A 22,659-nucleotide genomic window follows, 5' to 3' on the forward strand; every position below is an offset into this window, starting at 1 on the left:
TCAAATTGTGTGCTTCATCTGAATCTGGCGCAGTGAGACAGGGCGAACGACAGGCCTTGACAATTCCAAATGGCGGATGGCGTCACCATGAGACTTGATACTGTCAGTAATATCCAGTAACTCCTTGATGATAACATTTCCTTGGCCGCAATGCTTCAATGATACGGAGTCCCAAGCCTGTATTACAAGGGGTCGCAAGGTCAGCTCCCATGTTCCTTTACAGATTATCTCAGCAGGTTGCCCTCGCTTATTGCGTTGGTATCTAAAGAGCATCACTAACCCCTTCTCTCCGTTCCATATTTCCATTGTTTCAAGATTTGGCATATTCATAGCCGCCGCTGCTGCTGTCTGAAGCATATCATCCAACTCCGCCGAGCGCTCCTGTGGCACGAGCAGTCGTGAAGTCAGCGCAAGCCATGTCAAGTTAGGCCACTTCCAGGAAAGTTCTCGAGCTTTGAAAAAATGGCTAGCTTCTACCATGAACGATGTTGAGAGATGTTCAAGTGTGAGACTGGCGTTAGCAAGCGCCCTACTAACAGAAGAGCATGGTATTCGCATAGGGCGACAATACGAACCCCCGTAGCCAGCTGGGTAGGTTTGGTCGAAATTCTCAAAGATTACGAGTCTCTGTAATTGAGAGCAAGAAAGCGATTCAAAAAGACGTTGTAAAGCTACATAGAATAAGAGTATTAGCAAGTTGTCAAGGATCATGAGTTTGACCTAAATGTAGAAGTGGCGGAAAACAATGAATTGACACAGCAGCACTCACATTGGTCCGTCCACTTCTGCATAGAATTGTCCCATTCCCTCCAAGGCTCGTAATGAATTTCCTGGAGTCCAGGCAGACGGGCAAACATACGTGCCAATGTGGCCGGCCTCCATCGTCGGCGGCTCTGTTGACGGAGAAGCAAACCTGTTACTGCTGGGACTAACGGCAGTTGCTGCCACCACTGATCCTCTTGTTCTTCATTATCAAATGGGCTCTCGCCAAAGATTTCACCAAAGATTTTTTCTATGGCGAGATAGGATGCAGTGGAATTTTGACTACCATCAATCCATCCGTGGCGGTATACGCGGTGGTCAGTAGGTCTGACCTTCGTTGAAGCCACTGTCTGTTGATTCCGGCGAAATATATCGAAAGCAACATCAGGCTCAAAGGTCAGATATTTGAACCAATGCTTCGAGTCACTGAGGGAGTAGACGCTGATATCTAGCAGCAAGCTATTGCCTGGTTCCCATACGCTAAGTGTTGTGAAGAGATTTTGAATTGATGTGGCTATCAAGGTATTGTCTACGTTGCTTATGCTATACAACTCTGGATCTTGAGCGTCACATTCGGTGCAATCATATTCTTTGAGTTCCAAGCAAAGCCAAATGTAGCGCACGAGACTCCTATTGCGATGGAGCATCTGACCAAAATCGGCGAGGCGTGCCGGCGTTAGTTTAATCCGGGAGAAGTTATAAGGCTCGATGACCATCTGCCACTCTCGTGACACTGTGGCGAAGCCAGCCAAGCTACAACCATCCTGCATTAACTCTTCCAAAACCGCGAGACGAATCTCCATGGGAAAGCCTTCCCAAGACATCATGTTGACTGTCATCAGCGACATTAGTATTACTATCGTGAATAATCGATGGGTTTATATTAATATGACCGGGGATTTACCTAAGATTTATTACAAAATTAATCTTTAATAAATATTAGTTATAATATTTTTAAAATATATTAAATATGAATTATAGTATGAAAACAGAAATATTCTTTAGAGATAACTATTATTAAATAGATATAGTATTTTTAACTTAAAGAATTATTATTATATCTATAGTAGAGAATAAGTCGAATGAACTCCGAGAGAATAAGTATATAATAATGAATTGAAATCTTTTCTACTCAAACCGGGGCACATACTGATCTTTATATAGTCCTTAAATGTTCTAATGATTTCATAGTCTTCTTGTAGCGTAAGAAACTATAGTCTTATCGTAGGTCAAGCCTGTAGATCCTTAGATTTAAGGTTTCATATTACTATATTTTTATAACGGGGCCGATCGGAGATCACTCGTACTCGCTTAATAGAGCCTGGTTTTAACGGAAAATTTTTCCTGATTTTATTATTTTTAATATAATTATATCGGAAATCGCTTTTATACTATATATCGGACAACTTTTTTTACTGATTTCGATATAAAAAGGTCGATTTTAGTAGTAAAATCGATCGAAATATTAATATCATATGATTATTTCAATAAAATTTAAAGACTTTTAGACATTCGTCGATATAGTCGATTAATATTAGAGAGATTACTAGTAAGTATACGAACTGACTGTTACAACGGATTAGTAACAGGCTGTAGAATCACCAACGTATAGGCTATAATAGTAATTCAATTCACTCTTAGAGACCTATTGAATCAGGGAAGTATAAATATTAGAAATTTATTACTATGAAATATAGTCTTTTAATTTCATAGTGTCACGAGGACATAGTAACTAAGCCGGGTGGGGCTCGAGCTAATAAAGAATAACTACTCGAGGATTTATAATTAAAGTAATTAAGGAATTCGTATCAAGCGATTTAGGGGCTAATTTAGATTCTAATCTAAATTCTAATATTGAAAAACGTCGAAGGCAAACATGCCTCAGGCCATAGGATCTCTACTTACAAATATACTTTCAAATGTCTTTTAATTAATATAATTTATTATCGAATAGATTTTATTATTAAGTAAACTACTTTGAATACATATAAAATTCGTTTATATATAATCGTATACTTTCTTCGTTTAATAATATATTTTTTAAAATTTGAAACTATAAAATTTGATTATATAAATATTATAAATATTATAAAAATTTAATGATTTACTGAAAATTTGAATTTATATAATTGTCGGAACACGTGACCAACAACATGACATTACATATCACGCTTTACCCCACATACGCACGAAGTGTGTAAGTGGGGATAGTATATATATATAGATATAGTAATTCCCTTTTTATATGAAGAGGGTAGATAGAAATAAACAACTCTTTTATTTATACATATTGTGTATACACATCTTACCAAGTCTGCCCAACAATAATAGTTATTATAGAAATAGGTTTTTTGTAATAGAAATTATAATAGTTTTCACTTTTTATAAAACATAATAGAAATTTTTATTTAAAAACTAAATGTTCTTATAAGAGATTTTTTCTTAATAATAAATCTTTTTTATTTTTTAAAAAATATCAATGGATTATTAAAATTTAAATATTAAAAAAAGACTGATTTTAATGTATTTCAAAGTAACTCATTTAATAATATAGTCTACTCGATGATAAACTACGTCAATGCTTTTAATTTAATTAATTAATTCTACTACTATTATAGTATCTATTCTAAAAGTAACTATATCATCGAAAAGTATTTGAATTACTTAAGGGGGGGGGGTCTAAATCCGTATCATCAGGTAAAGCACTATAAAAGTCTATACAAAATGAATAAATATAATTAAGATAATCTATATAAAGATATAATTCTCCTCCTCCTTATAAGAAAGAGAAGAATCATACGATTCGCTTAAACACATGATCGTACGTTCCGACAGAAAGCTTTTAACTATTTCTATCTAAATATTACTTTTTTAATTACTTTATTTAATTCTTTATAGTTATATACTTAATTTAAAGAATATCGTAGATTTTATTAAAGGTTTTCCTCTTTACTCAGCTAGATGCTACGGGAGATACTCGTACTATAATATGAATTATAATATAAATACAAGTCTTTAGTATTACGACCTACGAAAACGACATTATAGGAACTATAAGATCTAAAGGTGACTAAAAATAAGAATAATCATATAGGTAAGTGTATGAACGTAGGTGAATGACTTTAATTCAATGACTATTATATTGAGCTTTAGGCGAATGCGAAAGAGACTAGCTTGTTACGGGAGCTGCCTCTAGGGTCACGTGAAAATGTCTAGAGATCTCTCGAGATAGTTTAGATTAAATTTCAAATAGGAATTTAATAAGATTATAACTGATTACAATTCTCGTAACTATAATAATAAAACTAATAATTATTCTTGAGTACAAAGCTCTACATTATAATGAAACTCATTCTCTTATATAAATTTTTATCTTACTTGAACAGCTGAAACAGCTAGTCGCTCCTAAAACACTATCGTTCCTAAGCTATTTATTACAGAACACTAATCCCATGACTCTTGATATTCTAGCTTATTCTTTTATCCTGAGGCTAATCCTCTAGGATATTATTAATTCTAATAAAACCTTCTTACTTACTATATTCTGTCTTTCCTAAGACCTACTGTTCTGAGAACTATGTTCTAGGTTTCTAGAGTATCCTATAACTAATACTATATACATGCCTGAGGCTTTCCTTAGGTGCCTAGTGTCCCCCAGTATACTACAGCTGAATCACTGAGGCCTATAATATCATTATAGCCTATAAGTCAGTGATTCTACAGCCTGTTACTAATCCGTTGTAACATAGCTCTTTCAGTAGTATCTATATAAGGCCTACTACTTTCTATACATAGCTAGCTCTTTAGACAGAATATAATATAGACATTTAAAAACCTACGAATACGCAGGCGCTACGTCTTTCGTATTCTTCTTAAATCAATAGTAAGTAATATCTATAAAAAGATAAATATCTATTTTTATTAGTATCTATTCTTTAATAAGTATAGATTAAATAAACAGTAGTCTTATTAGATTATAAGAATAAATGTTATATAAAAGAAAGTCAATTCGACTTATTAACTCGACTTGTTAACTCGACTTATCGAGTAAACTTATCGATACGATCAAAGTATAAAGGTTTATATAAGAGAATGAGTTTCATTATAATATAAAGCTTTGTGTATTCAAAACAATCATTAACTTATATTATAATTATAAGAATTGTAAACCAGTTAACTTATGAACTTATTGAATTCCTATTTAAAGTTTAGTAACAAAAGGACCATTATTCTTATTACGGAGGTACCCGCACCGCAACATGGATTATAAGATAAACCTAAGGCCTTGGTGTTGGGACCTATAGAAACAGCGCTGTAGGGATAATCGGCTAAAGAGTATAGGTTAGATAAGCGGTAGTATCATTATTAGTCACAAGATGGACATCACGTGATCAGGAAATCGACTTATCGAAATCGACTTTATGGTAATCGACTTGTTAATCAATTTCAGTACAAAGGTCTATATAAGGGAATGGGTTTCATTACAATATAAAGCTTCATGCTTAAGAACAATTATTAGTTTTGTTATTATAGTTACAAGAATTGTAACCAATTACAACCTTATTAAATTCTTATTTGAAGTTTAGTCTAAACTATCTCGAGAGAACTCTAGACACTTTTACGTAACCCTAAAGGCAACTCCCGTAATAGTTCTCCGTAAGAAATGACTAGCTCAGTAATAAAGCGATTCGTATCCGCTTTTATTCTGAATCATTTTTCGATTAATATTTGTCTTTTCAAAGCTTAATTACCTTTTAATTTATAGCTCATTATTTATATATAATTAAAAAAGGAAATCAAAATCCCTTTTCAATCCTTTAGCCCCAATGAAAGCCTTTACTCCATCACTACTCTACCTCCTCACTTCTAAGAAGTAATTCTATTTATACTCAAGTAAACACAATATCCCTTCTTCTCTCTTAATAATATAACCATCTATTTACAATAGCCTACAATCACCCTGGCCTTTATCAACCTACAAACCCTGCCTTTTTTAAAACCTCGAATAACCCCTGTGTTACGGGAGCTGCCTCTAGGGTCATGTGGAAGTGTCTAGAGTTCTTTTAAAGTGGTTTAGTTTAGACTTTAAATAGGAATTCAATAAGGTTATAATTAATTGTAATTCTCATAATTATAATAATAAAACTAATAATTATTCTTAAGCACAAAGCTTTATATTATAATAAAACCCATTCCCTTATATAGACCTTCATTCTCTATCCTAATCCCTAAGATCTCTCCAATATGTTGGATCGTTAAGGATCGCAACGCGCTCCAGGAGCGCTGAAGCTCCTTGACGCTCCATCACGTGTAATTTATGTCATGTGACGCGGTATGTTGGATGCCGTCGTAACACCCTGGACTCCTCAATATAAAATAAACTGGACAGCCTAAACTTACTAGTGAAAGCAATAAATAGCGCTTATAACACTACCTACTTTCCACCAATATCACAGTTGTAGAAGAACGGAACGCTTAGTTAAGCGGACAATTATATGTATATAGAACTGTTAGCTTAATCTATCCCTAGTACCCCCCTGGGAGGTTGTGGCGAGCCCCTATGGCTTGCCCCCCGGATGTAAAATAATAAATAAATAAATAAATAAATTTAAAGTTTAGTCTAAACCACCTCGAGAGATCTCTAGCTACTTCCACGTAATCCTAAAGACAGCTCTCGTAATACTAGAATAATTAAGTTCTCTCTCTACTCGATTATAATAACTAAATTCAATCAATTAAAAGTTTTATATATTATTTATAATCAATCAGAAGGGGTTTTATAAATCTAATAAATATGAAAATGATATACTATGTAGATATAAGATTACATAATTAATAAGTATATATTTACTAAGTTTGCTTTTACTAATTTATAATCTATAATATTTTCATAGAATCATAGATATCTCTTAGTATAAGCTAAGCCTATAGATCACTCTATAATCTGTATAAGAGTTCTCGAACTATTTAAACTATAGATCTTCTACGAGTATTATAGTACCTCCGGTGGCCTAGACTCTACTCGACGAATTTAATTCGTATTCTTATAATATCTCCTTATATCTCGAAAGAGGTATAATAGAATCTTGTTATATAGTATCGAAAAATTTGACCAATAAAGCCGATATATCCAGGTGCTTACGTAATCAAATTAAGCCTTCAACTTGACTAATTAAAAGCTTGATTAACTAGTATAGAAAAACTTGATTATATCGGACTGAAATTTTCGACCAATGAAATCCGGTATAAAGAAGATTCCGGTATAAAAAATGATGGCCCAAGCTTTCTAACCAGAATTTATATTCGATTTCAGCTTTAAACCCAGATATTTTCGAGAAAATATCATGTGATAATTGTCACGGATCGGCCTCAATCGCAACTGCGATCGCTCACGTGCGCATGCGCTCACGTGCACGATCACGTGTACATAGCTAGTATATAGGTGCGCTCCATGAGCGCTTTGCTCTTGATTCTGTAGTTGTAGATTCTAAGGATAAATTGTACCCTCCTCTCGCAGTTCTTCTACGGCAAAGTGTCACAATAATAGCCTTTCAAGCTTACTCATCCAAAATATAGCTTATTCAGCCGAAATATAGCTTATTCAGTCAAATTGACCACTAAAATTTATACCGGAATTTAGTCAATTTAATCCGGTATATCGGTTTTCATTAAAATTCCGATATTCCCATATAAATTTAAGAAAAAAATGGAAGAAAAGTCCGGTATATTCAAGTTTCCGGTATATCCCAGTCCGGTATAACTAAGCTTTTCTGTAGGTGTATGAATTAACGAGGTACTTCTTTAACTTTTGAAATTTTTAATAAAATCATTCTTTGATTGTTTGATATTAAACTTTACATTCTAATTACTTCATTTCTAATAAACAATTCTAACAATTCTTAAGATATAGGAGTTTATATATTAAGAGATATTCATAAGTTAACTCTTATAATATCTCGTCAATGTTACGAAAGCTGTCTCTAGGGTTATGTAGAAATGGCTAGAGATCTTTCGAGGTAGTTTAAACTAAACTTCAAGTAGGAATTCAATAATGGTTTAATAGCTAGTTGTAATTCTTGTAACTATAATAATAAAACTAATAATTGATCTTAAGTACGAAGCTCTATATTATAACGAAACTCATTCCTTATATAGATCTTCATCCTAAAATCAATCAATAAGTCGATCGAAAAGTCGATTAATAAGTCGATCGACTTTGAGTTACATGATACTTATTTTTAGACTCCTATTCCTCTAACTATCCTTTTGTTCTGGGGCTAATCCTCTAGAGTATTATTAATCCTAGTCAGGTTTATTTCCATTCCTTATTTCTATTCCTTTTAGGATATACTATTTTAGGACTTACATTCTGTAATCTAGGTTTCTCTATAACTAATATTGGCCTAGAGTCTAAGGCTTCCTAGACTACCTAGACCCCTGTGGTATCTTGTAGCTGAATCTCCAGTATCTACATTACTACTATAAATTTCCTATTTAGTAAAGTATTATTCATAACTAGATGTCTTCTAGTCTAAATTACGTTATATTCAAGACGAGTATTATTAAAGACTTGACATTGAGATATTATATCAATCATGATTTACATCTTAATTGACAAATTTAGCAACATAGCTCTTTGAAGTTAGTGCTTATCAATTCACAAATGACTTTGTATCATTGTCTAAGTATTATTCTATACCCGCTAACCCTCCTATTCGTTTACATGCTAGACCTATTCGTAAGAGAGGAAACAATGCTTAGGTTCGACTATTTCATGATGCGTCCAATGATTCGATGATTTTTGGTCCACTTTTTTTCATATCTGTAATACCTGTACTTGATTTATTGTTAATCGACTAGAAGATTCTAGTAAAGATTAAAATGATCAAATTCGGACTCACGTGCGAATAGACGAGGCCAACGGACTGACCTCTGAAAACTAGGGTTGTGTCATGGATTGGTTATAGCTCTACTTAGTAGGTTTGATGTTGATCAAACTACTTATACCCTTTTGGGGTTACGTAGCTTAGTGGTAGAGTACTTGGCTCCGTGACAGGTTGAGCATTTTCAGAATATAAGATTACAATCTCGCATATTCATTACTGAAATATAGTATGTAATATTAATCAAAATCCATTATTCTGAGTATAGAAAATGAGGATTGAAGAGATTTATTAAAAAGATTTCGAGAGGAATTCTTAAATCTAATTGAATTATATAAGATTAAAAATATTTTGAAAGAAAAGTTTTGAATAGAATTATTAATTTTATTCAAATATTAATTTTAGAAAGATTTATACTTTCGAAAGTTTTAGTAATATTATCAACTTTAGGTTTTAAGCTAACGTGGTTTATCAGTGAATGGGTCATTTGAAAATACATCAAAATTAGGTCTTTTTAAATATTCTTATTTTAATAACTAATCATTATTTTAAAAAAAGAAAAGAATTTTCAATAATAATAAACAATCAACTTTTTATAAATCTATTCTTTATATAAATATTTATATTATATTCTAAAAAAAGTGAAAATTGTCACGATTTTCGTTACAAAAAAATTATTTTTATAATAACTACTATAATAATTCAAATTTTTAATAAATGATTAAATTTTTATAATATTTATATAGTTGAATTTCAATATTTTCAGATTTTTTCAAATTATATTATCAGATAAAGAAAGTGCACGGTTACGCACAGACGAATTTTGTATGTAAAATGGGTGACCCATCCACTGATATGACCCACTCACTGATAAATCACGTTAGTATTAAATATAATATCGTCTTTTAAATTAAGAGTTAAGTTTTCTTATAATCTTTTATAGATATAAAAGAATGAATCATCTTTTTTTTATAGTCTGTAATGTTTGTGAATTTATATAAATAAATACTAATTTATTCATTATTTTAATAGAAAGTCGATTTTGTAGTTTAGTTTGAATGAAATTTATATAAGAGAATATTCTTTTAGATGATATATTATTAATAGTAGTAGTTAACAGGTTGAAAATTAACTTTGAAAGAAGAGGTGTTTTATATTTTTATATATAAATAATTGAATATTAGTAAGATTTTCAAGATTTAAAAAGAAAGTCTTAATTTATTGTGATTTCTCAAAAAAATATTAGGATTTGAAGTTTTCTAGTATGATTTGAAGATATTAAATTAATTAGATTAATAACGAAATGCTATAAAGTAAGTAAATTTCAATTTTCTGAGTATTTCTTTTATGTAAGCTTTAAGTTTTTATTTAAAAGAGGGGGTAAGAATTATATTATGTTATAAAGGATTGAGAATATATAAGGTAATATGAATAGATTGTAATTACGAATTTATATGTAAATTCCACCCTCTCTTGTCAACTTTTAAGTAATAGTTCTTAACATTATAAGAAAAAGACGTAATATTTAATCACACTCAAAAAGTATAATAATATAGAAATATATATTCAATCCTCAAATTATATAATCCGCCCATCCCTACTGAAAACCTTCTAGAGCAATTACTACTGACATAATTTTACAACCAGGAAAAATTCATGAAACTTAAAACATAACAGCACAAAGTGAAAGGCAAAGCTACAAAGTTCACGGGCGACGCAACAGAAGAGGATGTGGATTCAAAGTCTGAAGGTTCACTGTCTAGTCCTAAGCTTCATACTTTCTGCGAATTCTCGATATTTTGCTATCTACGCCTCGCTAGTAGGTAGGCTTATATACGATAATGATGATAATGAGGTGAATGAGTCGATCTTTCAAGCCCGGATATCTAAAACTAACATCACGTGAATGAAGGCGGAGCAATGACTGACTGCAGGAAACGTATCTAATTCCATTTGCATCTCATTAATCTATAGAAATGCACGTATAGACCTGTACGAGCACGCTTCAAAACCTAACTCCTATTCTCCCACCTGCTAATCCATTTTTTGAGGGGGATATCTAAACGCCATGCCCATTCAACCATAAAAGCAAAACCAAGCTATGCACTGCCCATCCATTGCCACACCATTTTATACAAAAAGGTCATTATACCTCACAGTAAGAGGAGAATCCCATGGCCTTGCATGCAGGCCTTGAACCAGCCCATTCATAAGTTTGATCAATTGACGGTTCAAGCGACATTTCCAGCCATGCCCATAAATATTGCCTGGATTGCCATAGAAATTGACCAAAATCCCACCTTTTTCAACCGACGTAGGCGTGCCTGACTATCTACCACATCTTTCGCAAATGCTTCATACGTCTCTGCGGACATATCATCCATTAATCCGCTATCGAAGATGGTCCAGCTACCATCAAAATCACTAGCTCGTTTCACGATTCGACAATTTATAGGAATAAATGTTTTCTTCGCGTTGATATAAGCGACGATGGGTCGAATCAGGGCCTGGTTGACGTAGGATAAGTCGCGAGTGAAGAGTGGCACGGCCGCTTTCACGTCATTAAGATGAATGCGAAGATCCATGACAATATAGCGTTTATTGTCATCGTGAGAAAGTTTCTCCGCCGAAGCATCAGGCCCAGCGGGTGTTTCTGATTCTTCTGTTCGTGGGTTGTTTTCAAGGATGTGGAAATAACGATTCGATGTTACAGCTTCTTCCATGCGGTCGTAGAAGTCGGACATCACCTTGGCGATACTGTCATCCGCTTCAGTTGGAAGCATAACATCGGAAACAATGTCAACATTTCCTTCATGAATCCAGCCAAACGGCCCTTCCACTCCTCGATTTAGATGGTCAATTTTGAGGCCATCTATGCGGAGACGACTTTGCTTTTTCCAAAGGCTTGACCCGTCATTTCCAGAAGAGTCAAGAGCGTGCGAGCCAGCAAACCCGTGGGTCTGTCGAGGATGGATAGTGAAAAGAGATCCGTCAAAGGCACCAGACATGTTGCTCGCCGAAAGGAAATCATAGAATAGCCATTGTTTTCGTAACTGGGGCAAGTCGCATGAGAAAATACTGACAGAGAAGGGTCGGAAGCCATTAGGTTGGTGCACGGTAACCAATAGATCCTCCAGCTTGAAAGAATCTATCTCGAAATCGCCGGGGTTATGCTCATGCCGAAACGATTTCGGGTCGATGTATTCGTCGCCCCAATGAACCGAAGTTCTATCTATTACCCCTCTGACACCCTTGATTTCTACGTCCCGAAGAAGTCCTTTACCATTCCACCATTTGACAAATGATAAAGTGACGTTGACTGTATCAAGAGTGACGTCAAACTGAGTGTAGTTTGTATCCTCCTCTTCCTCCTTTTTCCCCTCTGTATCCACCTGTCGTTGAGAGGCAGCCGCTGCCGCAGCACTCAAAGATGAACCCTTGCTAAACTTGGTCTTCCCTTGTCCTGGTCTCCTTGAGACAAACACATTTCGGAACGTAATTACTCCATCTTTCCATCGCGGCACAATGGCAGATTCGAAAACAACCTTGATACCTGCCGAATGTGTAAGGTAATCACCCACCCATCTTGCCAATGTTTCTAAGCTAGAGTCAGTCATTGTAGAGTCCTCATGATTTTTTATGGCTCTTACCTTGAGCGACAACAGTGTTGATAGATAGGATAACAAGAGAAAAGAAAGTTGTAGTTCCGATAAAAATCCAGGCAATGTTTCCTAAGACGAACCATGAGACAAAAGCACTCCAATCGTCAACATTCCAAGGTCGCCCGCCTCTAATCGTAAACCACTTGAACCGAACTTTCAATCGAGACCAAAATCCCGTTGCTGCAGCGAGCAGTTCCTCTCTCGTCGGCCGATGGGGCATCTTTGGCATATGAGGAAGATGGTACTTGCTCGAGGTAGAGTGTGGGACGTTAGCATCCGTCACCGATTCCTTTACTGACGGGGTAATCTGTGAGGGGTTGTGGGTCTCTTGGGGTGTTTTCCGAGCATTTTGTAAATTTGATGCAGAGCTTTTATTTCTTCTCGCATAACCTCTTGCCCTTCGCCGACTACTTGAATGGATCTCACGTCGCCATTCTTGTTGAAGAAATGTTGTCAAAGGACGTCTTGGCGATGATGATGCTGAATATAGAGTCTTCTCCACTGTGGTTGAACATGATGCTATCGAGGGCGTTGCGGAGGTACCTGAGCTCAAATCGAGGAAGAAGACCCCGCCATAGGCAAAACTCCTTCGAACTTGAGTTTTGGGCGAAGAGCTGTAGAAGGACCTGATTTTGGATTGCGAAAACGCGCGACGAGTAGTATTTAGTAGAATCGGATTAGATATGAAAGGTCGTATAGATTCTTTGCATGTCTTTGTTGCAGCGAGTGAACTTGCTTGATCCCATAACTGGGACCATAACCTAGGTTTTGTATTCATCGACATAACCTCCAGCTCATCCTGACGGTTGAAGTCGTAGAATCCTTCCTCAACACTCGTATCTTTGAACAGGAATTAAAAAATGAAGGCACGCGAGAGAATGAATGACGATGGGCTTTTCCGGATGCGCCTTTTGGAATTTTTGGCACTAATGAAGACGCTAGTGATCTTATCAGTAAATTCTCTATCGCATCCATATCCCCCCCACTAAATATTTTTTCCAATTTGATCGACCGACTACGAACATTAAAATCGACATTCAAAGAAAGACTTTATATTCCAACTACATAACGAATATTTTCACGAAGATATTGTTGGATTCCATCATACACAATTCGATAAGACAAAATGCCTGCACCAACCGCTTTGTTGAGGAGACCTGAAGAACTTGCTGAAGCTACCAATGTGCCAGCGCCCGATCAAAGTAATCAACCTTATGACGCTGTCACTATACGCATTGCGGGAATAGTAGCTAATGTGGTTCCAGATCAAGATGATGAATTTTTGTTAGATGCACCAGAAGTTACTCCTGCAGATTTGGATACTATTTTGCCTCCATCCACCGACAATAGCGAGATGCACATTGACGAAGAAGGGCGACCTCGATTTGCACCAGCCAAGAATATTGTACGGCTCTCGGTCTATGCTACTCTCCAAAAGCGATTCTAACAAAAACAACAGGACCCAGCAACCCGAGTCGAAACTCGAAAAGTTCCCATCCCTCCACATCGAATGACACCTCTTAAAGCCGCTTGGCCTAAGATTTACCCTCCTCTCGTCGAGCATCTTAAACTCCAAGTCCGTATGAACATCAAAAATAAAGCCGTTGAACTCCGTACCTCCAAACATACTACCGATACTGGATCTTTACAAAAGGGCGAAGATTTCGTCAAGGCCTTTTCGTTAGGTTTCGATGTTGATGATGCTATCGCATTATTACGACTTGACGACCTTTATATTCAGACTTTTGAGATTAAGGATGTAAAGACACTGCAAGGCGAGCATCTAGGAAGAGCCATCGGCCGTATCGCAGGCAAGGACGGAAAGACCAAATTTGCAATTGAGAATGCGAGTCGGACAAGAGTGGTTCTTGCAGATAGCAAAATCCACATTCTGGGAGGCTTCAAGAATATCCACATTGCGAGAGAAGCCATTGTCAGTCTGATTTTGGGTAGCCCACCTGGAAAGGTTTACGGCAATTTAAGAACTGTTGCTAGCAGAATGAAGGAGAGATTTTAAAAGCTAGAATGCATCGGCTAGACTTACGACATGGAATTTCATTTACTCGGCGTTGCGGTGGTGTTTGGGGAAGGGAATATACGGGGAAAAGTATCATTCTGGCATTCACGAATGCATCATATGTTCCTATTTGAGGTCTTGTAGATCGAGAGGGGATCTTTAGTATCCAATAAATTTCAGAACTTAATTGGAACCGCTTTGCCAACAAAAATCTCTTTTAAACGAACATGTGAAGAAGATATGAGATCTAGTTTAACAGCTGTTGATATTGGGGTTTTCAGTTGTCCTACATGTTAGAGGAGAACAGCCACTGATCTTTGGAATTCTCTTCTATCTTACATATGCCTACACAAAGATTGAAATTGTCCAAATAGAAACAGAAATTTGAGGAAAATCCGATATTATGTTAACTCTTTCGAAAGGTTAATGTCTAGATATTTGACCTTGGTGACCTTAATGCCCATTGCCCCATTGAACGACTTTAGTCTCCTCTCGGTGCTAGGTCCTCACAGCTTATGCAGTTACTTGTATAAGTACCACTTATGTATCGACTTTCTACCTCATATTGTTACATTGGACCATAGGGATGGGTCACTCGAGTGTTAGTTCAATGGCACTAGGTAGATTTGGAACATCCATGGAAATTCATTCTGGAAGAAACATCATCATTCTCAGCTGAAGAAGGTTAAATATAGATAGGAATTCAGGACTTTGCGGTAAAAACTGCACGCTCTGCCATGTTTCTGTGGATCGTATTCATCCTTATGGATCATTATTCTATGCAGGATCCCATGCAGGGATTTAACAGTATTACATCAAAACATCATAGTTTCGTAATGAGAAGTAAAGTACGTATTGGATAGAGATGACTCGGTAGGTGATCAATCGCAGGTACCTGATATCAAGTATTCAACCATGTATCTTAGAGTTGGAGGAGACTTTGATATTCAACGACCATGAATAGCTGTTTCATAAAAGTTCAATAGAGAACACCAAGTATACCATGAAAAAGAACCTTCGAAGAGGTAAAACGATGAAAGAACGATATGTGTACTGGTACCTACATGGTACTCCCTTCAATAGGCGATATGGCAAGATAACTTTGGAAAAAAGTATCAGATAATAACAACCACTTTTGAACAACTGATTTATCGCCTGCTGCATAAAGAAGAAGCACATTTCTTCATCAAAAATTCCCAAAGCATGTATGAAAAAGGAGGTCTCAAGTTGGTCCATTTGGGAATGGTAACCTTAACATACGACCTACCGCTTCCGAAAAGCCCGCTGCCCGGACCATAGAAAAAACATGCCCCTGTTGAAGCACCTCCTTGTCATTTATTTTGTCTCTAAATCATGATTCTTTGCCATACCTTATCTATCGTGCACCAATATCGACTTATTACGCAGTAGCCAATGACCAAAGTTTCTGAATAAGGCTGCTTTTCCACCCAAGGCTCATCAATCTCCAGGCATCTTCTGGACGTTTATTCATCAACAAATAAGACGAAGTTCGATTCGCCAATACGACGCGCAGACGTGACTGGTAGAGTTTGGATGTCCCGGCTCAGGGCCTCTTGTATACACAGCAGACGGAGTGGCGAAAGGTGACTGGTATGCAGGCAGCAAGGCTTAAGGCTGAATCGCAGGGCCGGAAAGCTAAGGTAGGCATTGATGGGGTGTGTTGAGTTGGCGCAAGGAGAATGGGTTTCTGGGAAATGAATATGAGGGGCTAATACATTCGAGTCACAGCTTGCCAATTCATATCATGAGTTATTGGAGTACGTATCTGCCGGAGCAAACTAAATGGAACGATGCTAACAATGAACCTCGTGCAGAGAGTTCTCGTCGAAAGAACTCCGCTCAGTAGGCAACTATACTCTGGGGAGGTTAATTGGGAAGGGGTCTTTTGGGAAGGTTTATTTGGCTTCGCACAAACTCTTACATAGCTCTAAGGTATGTTCAAGGATGAAATTGAGATTTGCAAAATATCAGCTAATTCACCGGTGTCCTGAAGGTTGTGCTCAAGTCGGCCAACAAGGATGATTCGAATCTGGCTCGAGAGATACATCACCACCGACAATTCTTACATCCTCACATTGCTCGCCTCTACGAAGTAATTGTCACCGAAAATCTGGTATGGCTTGTATTGGAGTATTGTCCTGGTAAGTTCAATGCACAGGCAGGAGGAATTGGGCTAATAATGATGGTGCAGGCGACGAATTATACAATTATCTTCTTGAGCATGGTCCTCTACCGGTGGAAAAGGTACAAAAGATCTTCACTCAATTGGTTGGCGCCGTTTCATACGTTCACAATTCATCTTGCGTTCACCGAGATTTAAAACTGGAAAATATCCTGTTAGATAAATATGAGAATGTTAAACTTGTAGATTTTGGGTTTACTCGCGAGTATGAAGGAAAGGCGAGTTATTTGCAGACTTTCTGCGGTACAATATGCTACAGTGCTCCAGAAATGCTGAAGGGAGAGAAGTATGCCGGAGAAAAGGTTGATGTTTGGAGTCTAGGCGTTATTCTATACGCTTTGCTCTGCGGCGAGCTACCATTCGACGATGATGACGATAATGTCACCAGGACTAGGATCTTGACCGCGGAACCAAAATGGCCGGATCACCTTACAACGGACGCGCGAACTCTATTGAATATTCTATTATCGAAGAGACCCTTAATACGTCCTACTTTGTCTGATATCCTGACGCATCCATTTCTCGCCGAGCATGCGCCACAACAGCAAGCTATTCTGAAGCTACAGCGAGCGGCACCTTTCACCACTGCGTTAGAAAAGGAGACTTTGGAGCGGATGCGAAGTGCTGGTGTAGACATCGACCAGGTCATTGAAAATGTACTAGCGCAGCGATGTGATGCTTTGGCCGGTTGGTGGGCTCTTCTACTCGAAAAGGAAGAAAGAAAGCAGGCTCGGAAAGAACGGAAGCGCAAGGAACGAGAGGCAGAGAACCGATCCTCACGAAGACTAAGTGCTGCGAGTAGCCGCTTGGAAAAAATGACGCCAATTTTGACTGGAGTCGATGAAGAAGGGCAACCTTTAAAAATCAGCGATCCACCTAGGAGCAGAGGAAGAAAGGAGAGGCGAAGCGCCCATTACCCTGATCTTATACTGACTGATTTACCTGGGTTGCCCGAACATGGACAGTTCTCTTCGCCTGAAGTTCACACCCCTCCTCCGCCGCTTGAAAAAGATTCGATTCGTTCGGCAAGCTCATCTCGACATCGACGCCCTATCCCTCCCCCAAAAGAAGGCACCTTGCGAAGTGCTCGGTCACGAGGAAGCACACTGCAGCTAGTTACTTCTAATCATGATTTCTTACACCCTAGTACTAATGGCATTGTCAAACCTCCCCAACAGCGTCGCAAGCATCAGCATGCTATCATAAACCAATTGGCACATTGGAAACATTGGCTTCTAGATTCTGCTAGACGTGCCAGGTCACCTGGGAAGAAGACAAAAGCTAGTCGCTCAACACCAGATCTCCGCGAAAAGGCTGCTGACGGCTCGAGTAGTCCGAAGGACCCTAGTCCGCGACCAGTGACTTCAAAGTCTCCTACGATGACACGTGCTCCGATGCCACAATTAGGCGGCCCTCCTATTTCACGAATTCAAGGAGCTTCAAGTACCAAACGGCATTCATTATCTCCATCACCCGTAACCCCTCGCTCGACTTTTCAACGTCGACCGAGTAGCGGCTTGAGGGGACGAAAATCCACATCGTCTTCTGTTTCTTCCGTTCGCAGCATAATGCATCAACATACTCATTCGAAAGCTTCATCAACCTCATCCAATGGATCTGGCTCAAAGATATCATTACCAACTCGGAGCCCTCACCACTCTGTCAAAGTCCTACCCGCAACTCCTACCCTCGGCTCATTTCCTTCCAATATCCGCGTCGTTCGACAAACTCCGCTTTCAAGTTTCAATGAAGGAGTCTCATGGGGTGGTAGCAATAGTGCATTTGGCGCTCCCCTCGTATTCGCGAAACGGAAAAAGAATTTATTCAAAGGACCCTCGCTCAATACTACCTCACCTACCGCATCGGGTAGCGGAAACGGCCACGGTCACACAAGAACAGGCTCACACAGTAGAAGCACCAGTATAGTGGGCAGAAGAAGTGGCGAAATAATCCAAGAAGAGGATGAAGAAGAGATTGAAGAAGTCGATGTCTTTACCCCCGTGACTGGACCGAATGAAACGGAAGAGATGGTTTTCACCCCCGGTGACGTGCTGAGAAGGGATGATATGATTGAGGAGTCGGATAGAGAGAAGACACCTACTAATGGGGCTGTATAGAAGATGCCTGAAGTGAGAATGTTTTTGGTTAAGTAAAGGGGTTTATGGGGTCTTTGGGGAGTGCATGGGGTTGCTGCGTAATTTGGTGCGATGTGTTGCGATGTAGTGCGCATGTACATAACGTACATATTCTCTTGTACAATTTGTTTTCCCAAGTTAATCTCCCTTGCAAGTCGCACATCGTACATCGGTAATCGTCGATGGCGAGGAGCACAGCGCATATGGATGGATGGATGCATGGAATGGATGCATGGATCGGGCTGATATACTACATAGAAGCGTTTGGTTTTATCTGTTTTACTCGCCCATTCATTTATCTCTTCTGAGTTTATCGTATTTAGTTTTCTTCTTCTTTTCTTTCTTCATATACTCATATGTTTTAGTATCGACACCTCATCGTTTAGTTTCTTCTTGTTTTTACTTTACTTTTTACCTTTATAAAATCATCTATCTGTTTACACATATATATACACATACATGATGGCATTTTTCTTTTTCCTTTCATCATTTTTCGGGTACTCCTTTTTAGTTTTTTCTTTGATTTTGGGTTTGATTTTTTTGAGCAAATTCGAGTATAGGGATGTTTTTGATACCAATGTTTGTGTGTATAGCGAAGAGGGATGGATGGGAGAAGAGGAGAGAAGATGGTAAAATTGTACCGAGGTGTAGGAACGAACGATGGGGAGGCGGGGGAGATGAGAAGAAAGGGGGAGAGGAGTGGGGAGCGCAGACTGGGAGTGGAAACGAAAATGTAAAGAGTATCTATCTACATGGCGAAGCGAAGGGGAGGGGAGGAGAGAATGATGGATGAGAGAGAGATAGGGGGTGGAGGGGGAGGGAGAAACAAGAACTTTTATTTTCCTCGTATATATATGGATGGACGGATGGACGGATGGGTGTATGTAACCTGTATATACATTGTGTATAAAAAGTAATAAATGATTGTGAAATATGTACTAAATGGTTATGTATCAAGTACATGCTTGATCGTGGATTACAAATACTTTTATCGTGATTTACTTTTAAATATAATCTATGTGTAAGTAGGTTAACAAGTATGCATAGACAGCCAAAAATCGCCATCGACAGACAGCTCGTATCAGCGATTAAATACCCTTGACCCAACTTGATCTTCAGATCAAGTAACGCCACGCTCTTAACCTTAAGACTAACATTCTCGTATATTCCATTCCTGGTATTTGACCCAAAACTCCCTTCCCATTCAATCCCCGCCCGGTCCAGTCAAGCCAAGCGCTAATGTTGAGATCCCAGAAAGAAGAGTTCTTACCCAACGCCTCGTTATTATGTCTGTTCTATTTACAATGATGTTGGCTGCTGTCTCTGCGAGCGACCAGTTCGACTACTATAAGCAGGTACGAGGCGTGGTGGCGAAGAGCCTCTAGATGTTCTGATTCTATCAATACCAAGCGGTTGCATGGTGCGGTGATGATTGCCCCCCGATGGACCTAGAGGATGATGGTAATGAGTCCTGCGACGATTCACAGAGAAACCGCCCTCTGGAATATCTCTATCATTTGCATCTTCCCAATAATTTATGTCATCAGGGTTTCGAGCATTCCTAACAGTATTTTGATGTTCCGCAAATAGCATGCTTATTCTTGAGTTATACTGTTGATGACCGGCGTTATTTCTCGGTTGTCGACGTGGGGGTGGGCGAATAGAGCTGTCTGAATCATCATCGTCGTCGTCATCCCCGGCAACTTCATTTGCAACGCCTAGATTTTCGCCCAAATTGCTTTCCACACTAACATCTCGACTGGACCGTGATGCACTAGGAGACACACTCATTTCAGTATCACCATCCCGATCCATGCTGGGTAGTAGATCCCCATCATCAATGTCATACTCGTAATGCTCGTTCTCGCTTCCGTGATTGTTATCTGCGCCGTCGCTAGTTCCAGCATAATCGATTGGTGTGGCATCTCCATCCACGCTTGAAGAGAAACCATCGAAGTTTGGGTCCATTTCCTCATAATCATAATTTAGCATCCCCCGAAGGCCGCCCCGAGGCCGATCATCTTCTTCTTCGCCCTCTGAATTTGGGTTACCAATCGTATCCGAATCGCTTTCATCCGAGGCTCTTTCATCGTCAGTTGTAGTATAATCACCATAATCACCGTGCGCCGATCTGGTTGCATCGTCATCCTCTCCTTCATCCAAGGGACTCCAGCCACCCGAGGCCCTCAGCCTGCGTGCCTCATGATTGACCATCTCATCGCCAAACTCCGAACCATTTGCACTACTACCATTGTCGTCATCTGAGATCAAGATAGATCTAGAGGATGTGCTACCATTCTCCTCTGCTGAGTGTGAGATAGCTCTGGAAGGTGTTTCTGAGGAGCCGGCCCAGCCAGGTCGCGGCCGTCGGCGATTCGTAATCGCACCACCTTCATCATCAGAATCCTCTTCATCGTCATCATCGTCGTCATCGTCGTCATCTGATAGTATGACCACTCTCTGTCTCAATCTACGTGGTGGAGGAGCAACTGACTCGTTATCTTCGTCGTCATTTTCAATAAAATCTTCCAGTGAACCAGCGTCTTCTTCATCGCTATTGTCATGATTGCTGGTATCGGAATTTGTAGGATCTTCTGAGTCATCGTTCAAATCATCCACAGGATGACCATGCTGATGAGCGTGGTAATGATGAAGAACGTGTTGGTGAATTGGACCACCGAAAGCAAAAGGATTATGGCGAAAGTGGGAAACGTTTGGAGCGTTTTCTTGTCCTCTGTGTAATTCGGCTTCAAGCTCAAGCTCACGCCTCATATTTTCATGCTCGCGCTCTATATTCTCTCCATAACCAATGTCAAAATCCGAAAGATCGCCGTCGTCTTCCATATCGCTGAAGCCATAAATATCGTCAAATTCAGCACCACAAACACCGCACGTTGGACCGCCTTGATGCTCATGCCCACAAGAAGGACATCGCATAATTCCATCCGCTTCATCGAGCCACAGTTCCCCATGTCGTACTGGAAATGTGCCTTTGAACAATCCTTCGGGGCTATTTTTATCTTTCTCTACCATCTCAGTTTCTTCGGCATTCTTGATCTTGTGCTGTTCTATCGTCTCGTCGTCTGGCATTAGTTGACCTCTTTGGATGAATATCTCCACCATGTTTTTTATCTAGTGCTGATTAATATGCATCAATTATGCTTACGTCTTTTTTGGGGAGTTTCTTACAAGGAAGGCTGGAGCTGGTATTTGCTTCACTGGTGCGCGGCATTCTGGGCATGTCTTTTTTCTCTTATTTGGGATGAACCATTGACACAGACACTGTAATCACGTCAGCCCCTATCCAATTAACCAAATTCTCGAACCGCACTCACAGAATAGCAGTACGTATGGCCACATTGTAAAATCCATGGTTCGTAAAGTAGTTGGTCGCAGATAGAGCAAGTTAAGCATTTTCTCATGGAGATCAAATCGTCTTTTAAATTGTCTGCAGAAACCTGGGAGGAATGTCAGCGTCAGTGCATGCTACGAGGATAAATCTTTTCCAACGAACCTGAACCTGTGCTTTATGTTGAACCGGCTCTGCGTCCCTGGTTTTTATAATAGCTTCGAGCTTCTCAACGGATGATGCAGCCTCCCGACTCCTGGGTGTATTTTCGCGCATGCGAGATCCATGACTTGGCGCAGCTCTGGACATGACAGAGGAGGGTGAAGAATTCATGGTAATTTTCGGTACCGACGGTATCTTAGGGAGGACAGCTAGGATCGCTCGCCGATATATATTAACCAAGGTAGTAGTGTAACAGAATTGATATGTCTCTTAAATTGTTCGAAAGAAGCGCCTTGTCTTTGAAAGCGCTCAAAAGTGCCTTCTGGATAAGGCTGTAGGTTGAGATAGAAAAGTCAATGCTGGGTTGTGAAAGTCGATGAATGTTCGCACAAAATGGATTGTATTGTGTCCCGCAAAGATAACCTTAGCTCAAGCCTTATTTAGCGTGATGGGGTAATCGATCACGTGCACTGGCGTTGTGAGGCG

The 22,659-nt window shown here is 38.8% G+C and overlaps 5 protein-coding genes across 5 annotated transcripts; 2 read left to right on the forward strand and 3 right to left on the reverse strand.

Annotated features, from left to right (window-relative positions):
- EAF01_000160 (uncharacterized protein) lies at nucleotides 1-1,589 on the reverse strand (the record flags this gene model as incomplete). Its single annotated transcript, XM_038908410.1, has 2 exons — nucleotides 1-671; nucleotides 770-1,589. The coding sequence occupies 2 exons, from the start codon at nucleotides 1,587-1,589 to the stop codon at nucleotides 1-3; spliced, it is 1,491 nt and encodes a 496-aa protein (XP_038775316.1).
- Nucleotides 1,590-10,876: 9,287 nt separating this feature from the next.
- EAF01_000161 (uncharacterized protein) lies at nucleotides 10,877-13,091 on the reverse strand (the record flags this gene model as incomplete). The annotated part of the gene is made up of 2 exons (XM_038908411.1): nucleotides 10,877-12,243; nucleotides 12,296-13,091. The coding sequence occupies 2 exons, from the start codon at nucleotides 13,089-13,091 to the stop codon at nucleotides 10,877-10,879; spliced, it is 2,163 nt and encodes a 720-aa protein (XP_038775317.1).
- Nucleotides 13,092-13,433: 342 nt separating this feature from the next.
- Nucleotides 13,434-14,324, forward strand: EAF01_000162 (uncharacterized protein; the record flags this gene model as incomplete). The annotated part of the gene is made up of 3 exons (XM_038908412.1): nucleotides 13,434-13,509; nucleotides 13,573-13,712; nucleotides 13,767-14,324. The coding sequence occupies 3 exons, from the start codon at nucleotides 13,434-13,436 to the stop codon at nucleotides 14,322-14,324; spliced, it is 774 nt and encodes a 257-aa protein (XP_038775318.1).
- Nucleotides 14,325-15,937: 1,613 nt separating this feature from the next.
- Nucleotides 15,938-18,644, forward strand: EAF01_000163 (uncharacterized protein; the record flags this gene model as incomplete). Its single annotated transcript, XM_038908413.1, has 5 exons — nucleotides 15,938-15,985; nucleotides 16,074-16,102; nucleotides 16,160-16,277; nucleotides 16,339-16,486; nucleotides 16,537-18,644. 5 exons carry the CDS (start codon nucleotides 15,938-15,940, stop codon nucleotides 18,642-18,644), a joined length of 2,451 nt encoding a protein of 816 aa, XP_038775319.1.
- A 929-nt stretch (nucleotides 18,645-19,573) lies between these two features.
- On the reverse strand, nucleotides 19,574-22,545 carry EAF01_000164 (uncharacterized protein). Its single transcript, XM_038908414.1, has 4 exons — nucleotides 22,177-22,545; nucleotides 21,998-22,120; nucleotides 21,852-21,944; nucleotides 19,574-21,794 (listed from the first exon to the last, which is right to left on the reverse strand). The coding sequence occupies exons 1-4, from the start codon at nucleotides 22,342-22,344 to the stop codon at nucleotides 19,962-19,964; spliced, it is 2,217 nt and encodes a 738-aa protein (XP_038775320.1). The 5' UTR covers nucleotides 22,345-22,545; the 3' UTR covers nucleotides 19,574-19,961.
- Nucleotides 22,546-22,659: the final 114 nt, after the last annotated feature.

This window comes from Botrytis porri, assembly GCF_014898465.1.
Source record: "Botrytis porri strain MUCL 3234 chromosome Unknown BPOR_001, whole genome shotgun sequence".
NCBI classification, from domain to species: domain Eukaryota; kingdom Fungi; phylum Ascomycota; class Leotiomycetes; order Helotiales; family Sclerotiniaceae; genus Botrytis; species Botrytis porri.

Excerpts from the sequence above, each read along its gene's own strand:
- EAF01_000164 (XM_038908414.1), bottom strand. The coding sequence starts at position 22,344 with ATGAATTCTTCACCCTCCTCTGTCATGTCCAGAGCTGCGCCAAGTCAT. Across the intron at positions 22,121-22,176 it reads AACATAAAGCACAGGTTCAG|GTTTCTGCAGACAATTTAAA; the intron begins GTTCGTTGGAAA and ends CATTCCTCCCAG. Across the intron at positions 21,945-21,997 it reads GCCATACGTACTGCTATTCT|TGTCTGTGTCAATGGTTCAT; the intron begins GTGAGTGCGGTT and ends ACGTGATTACAG.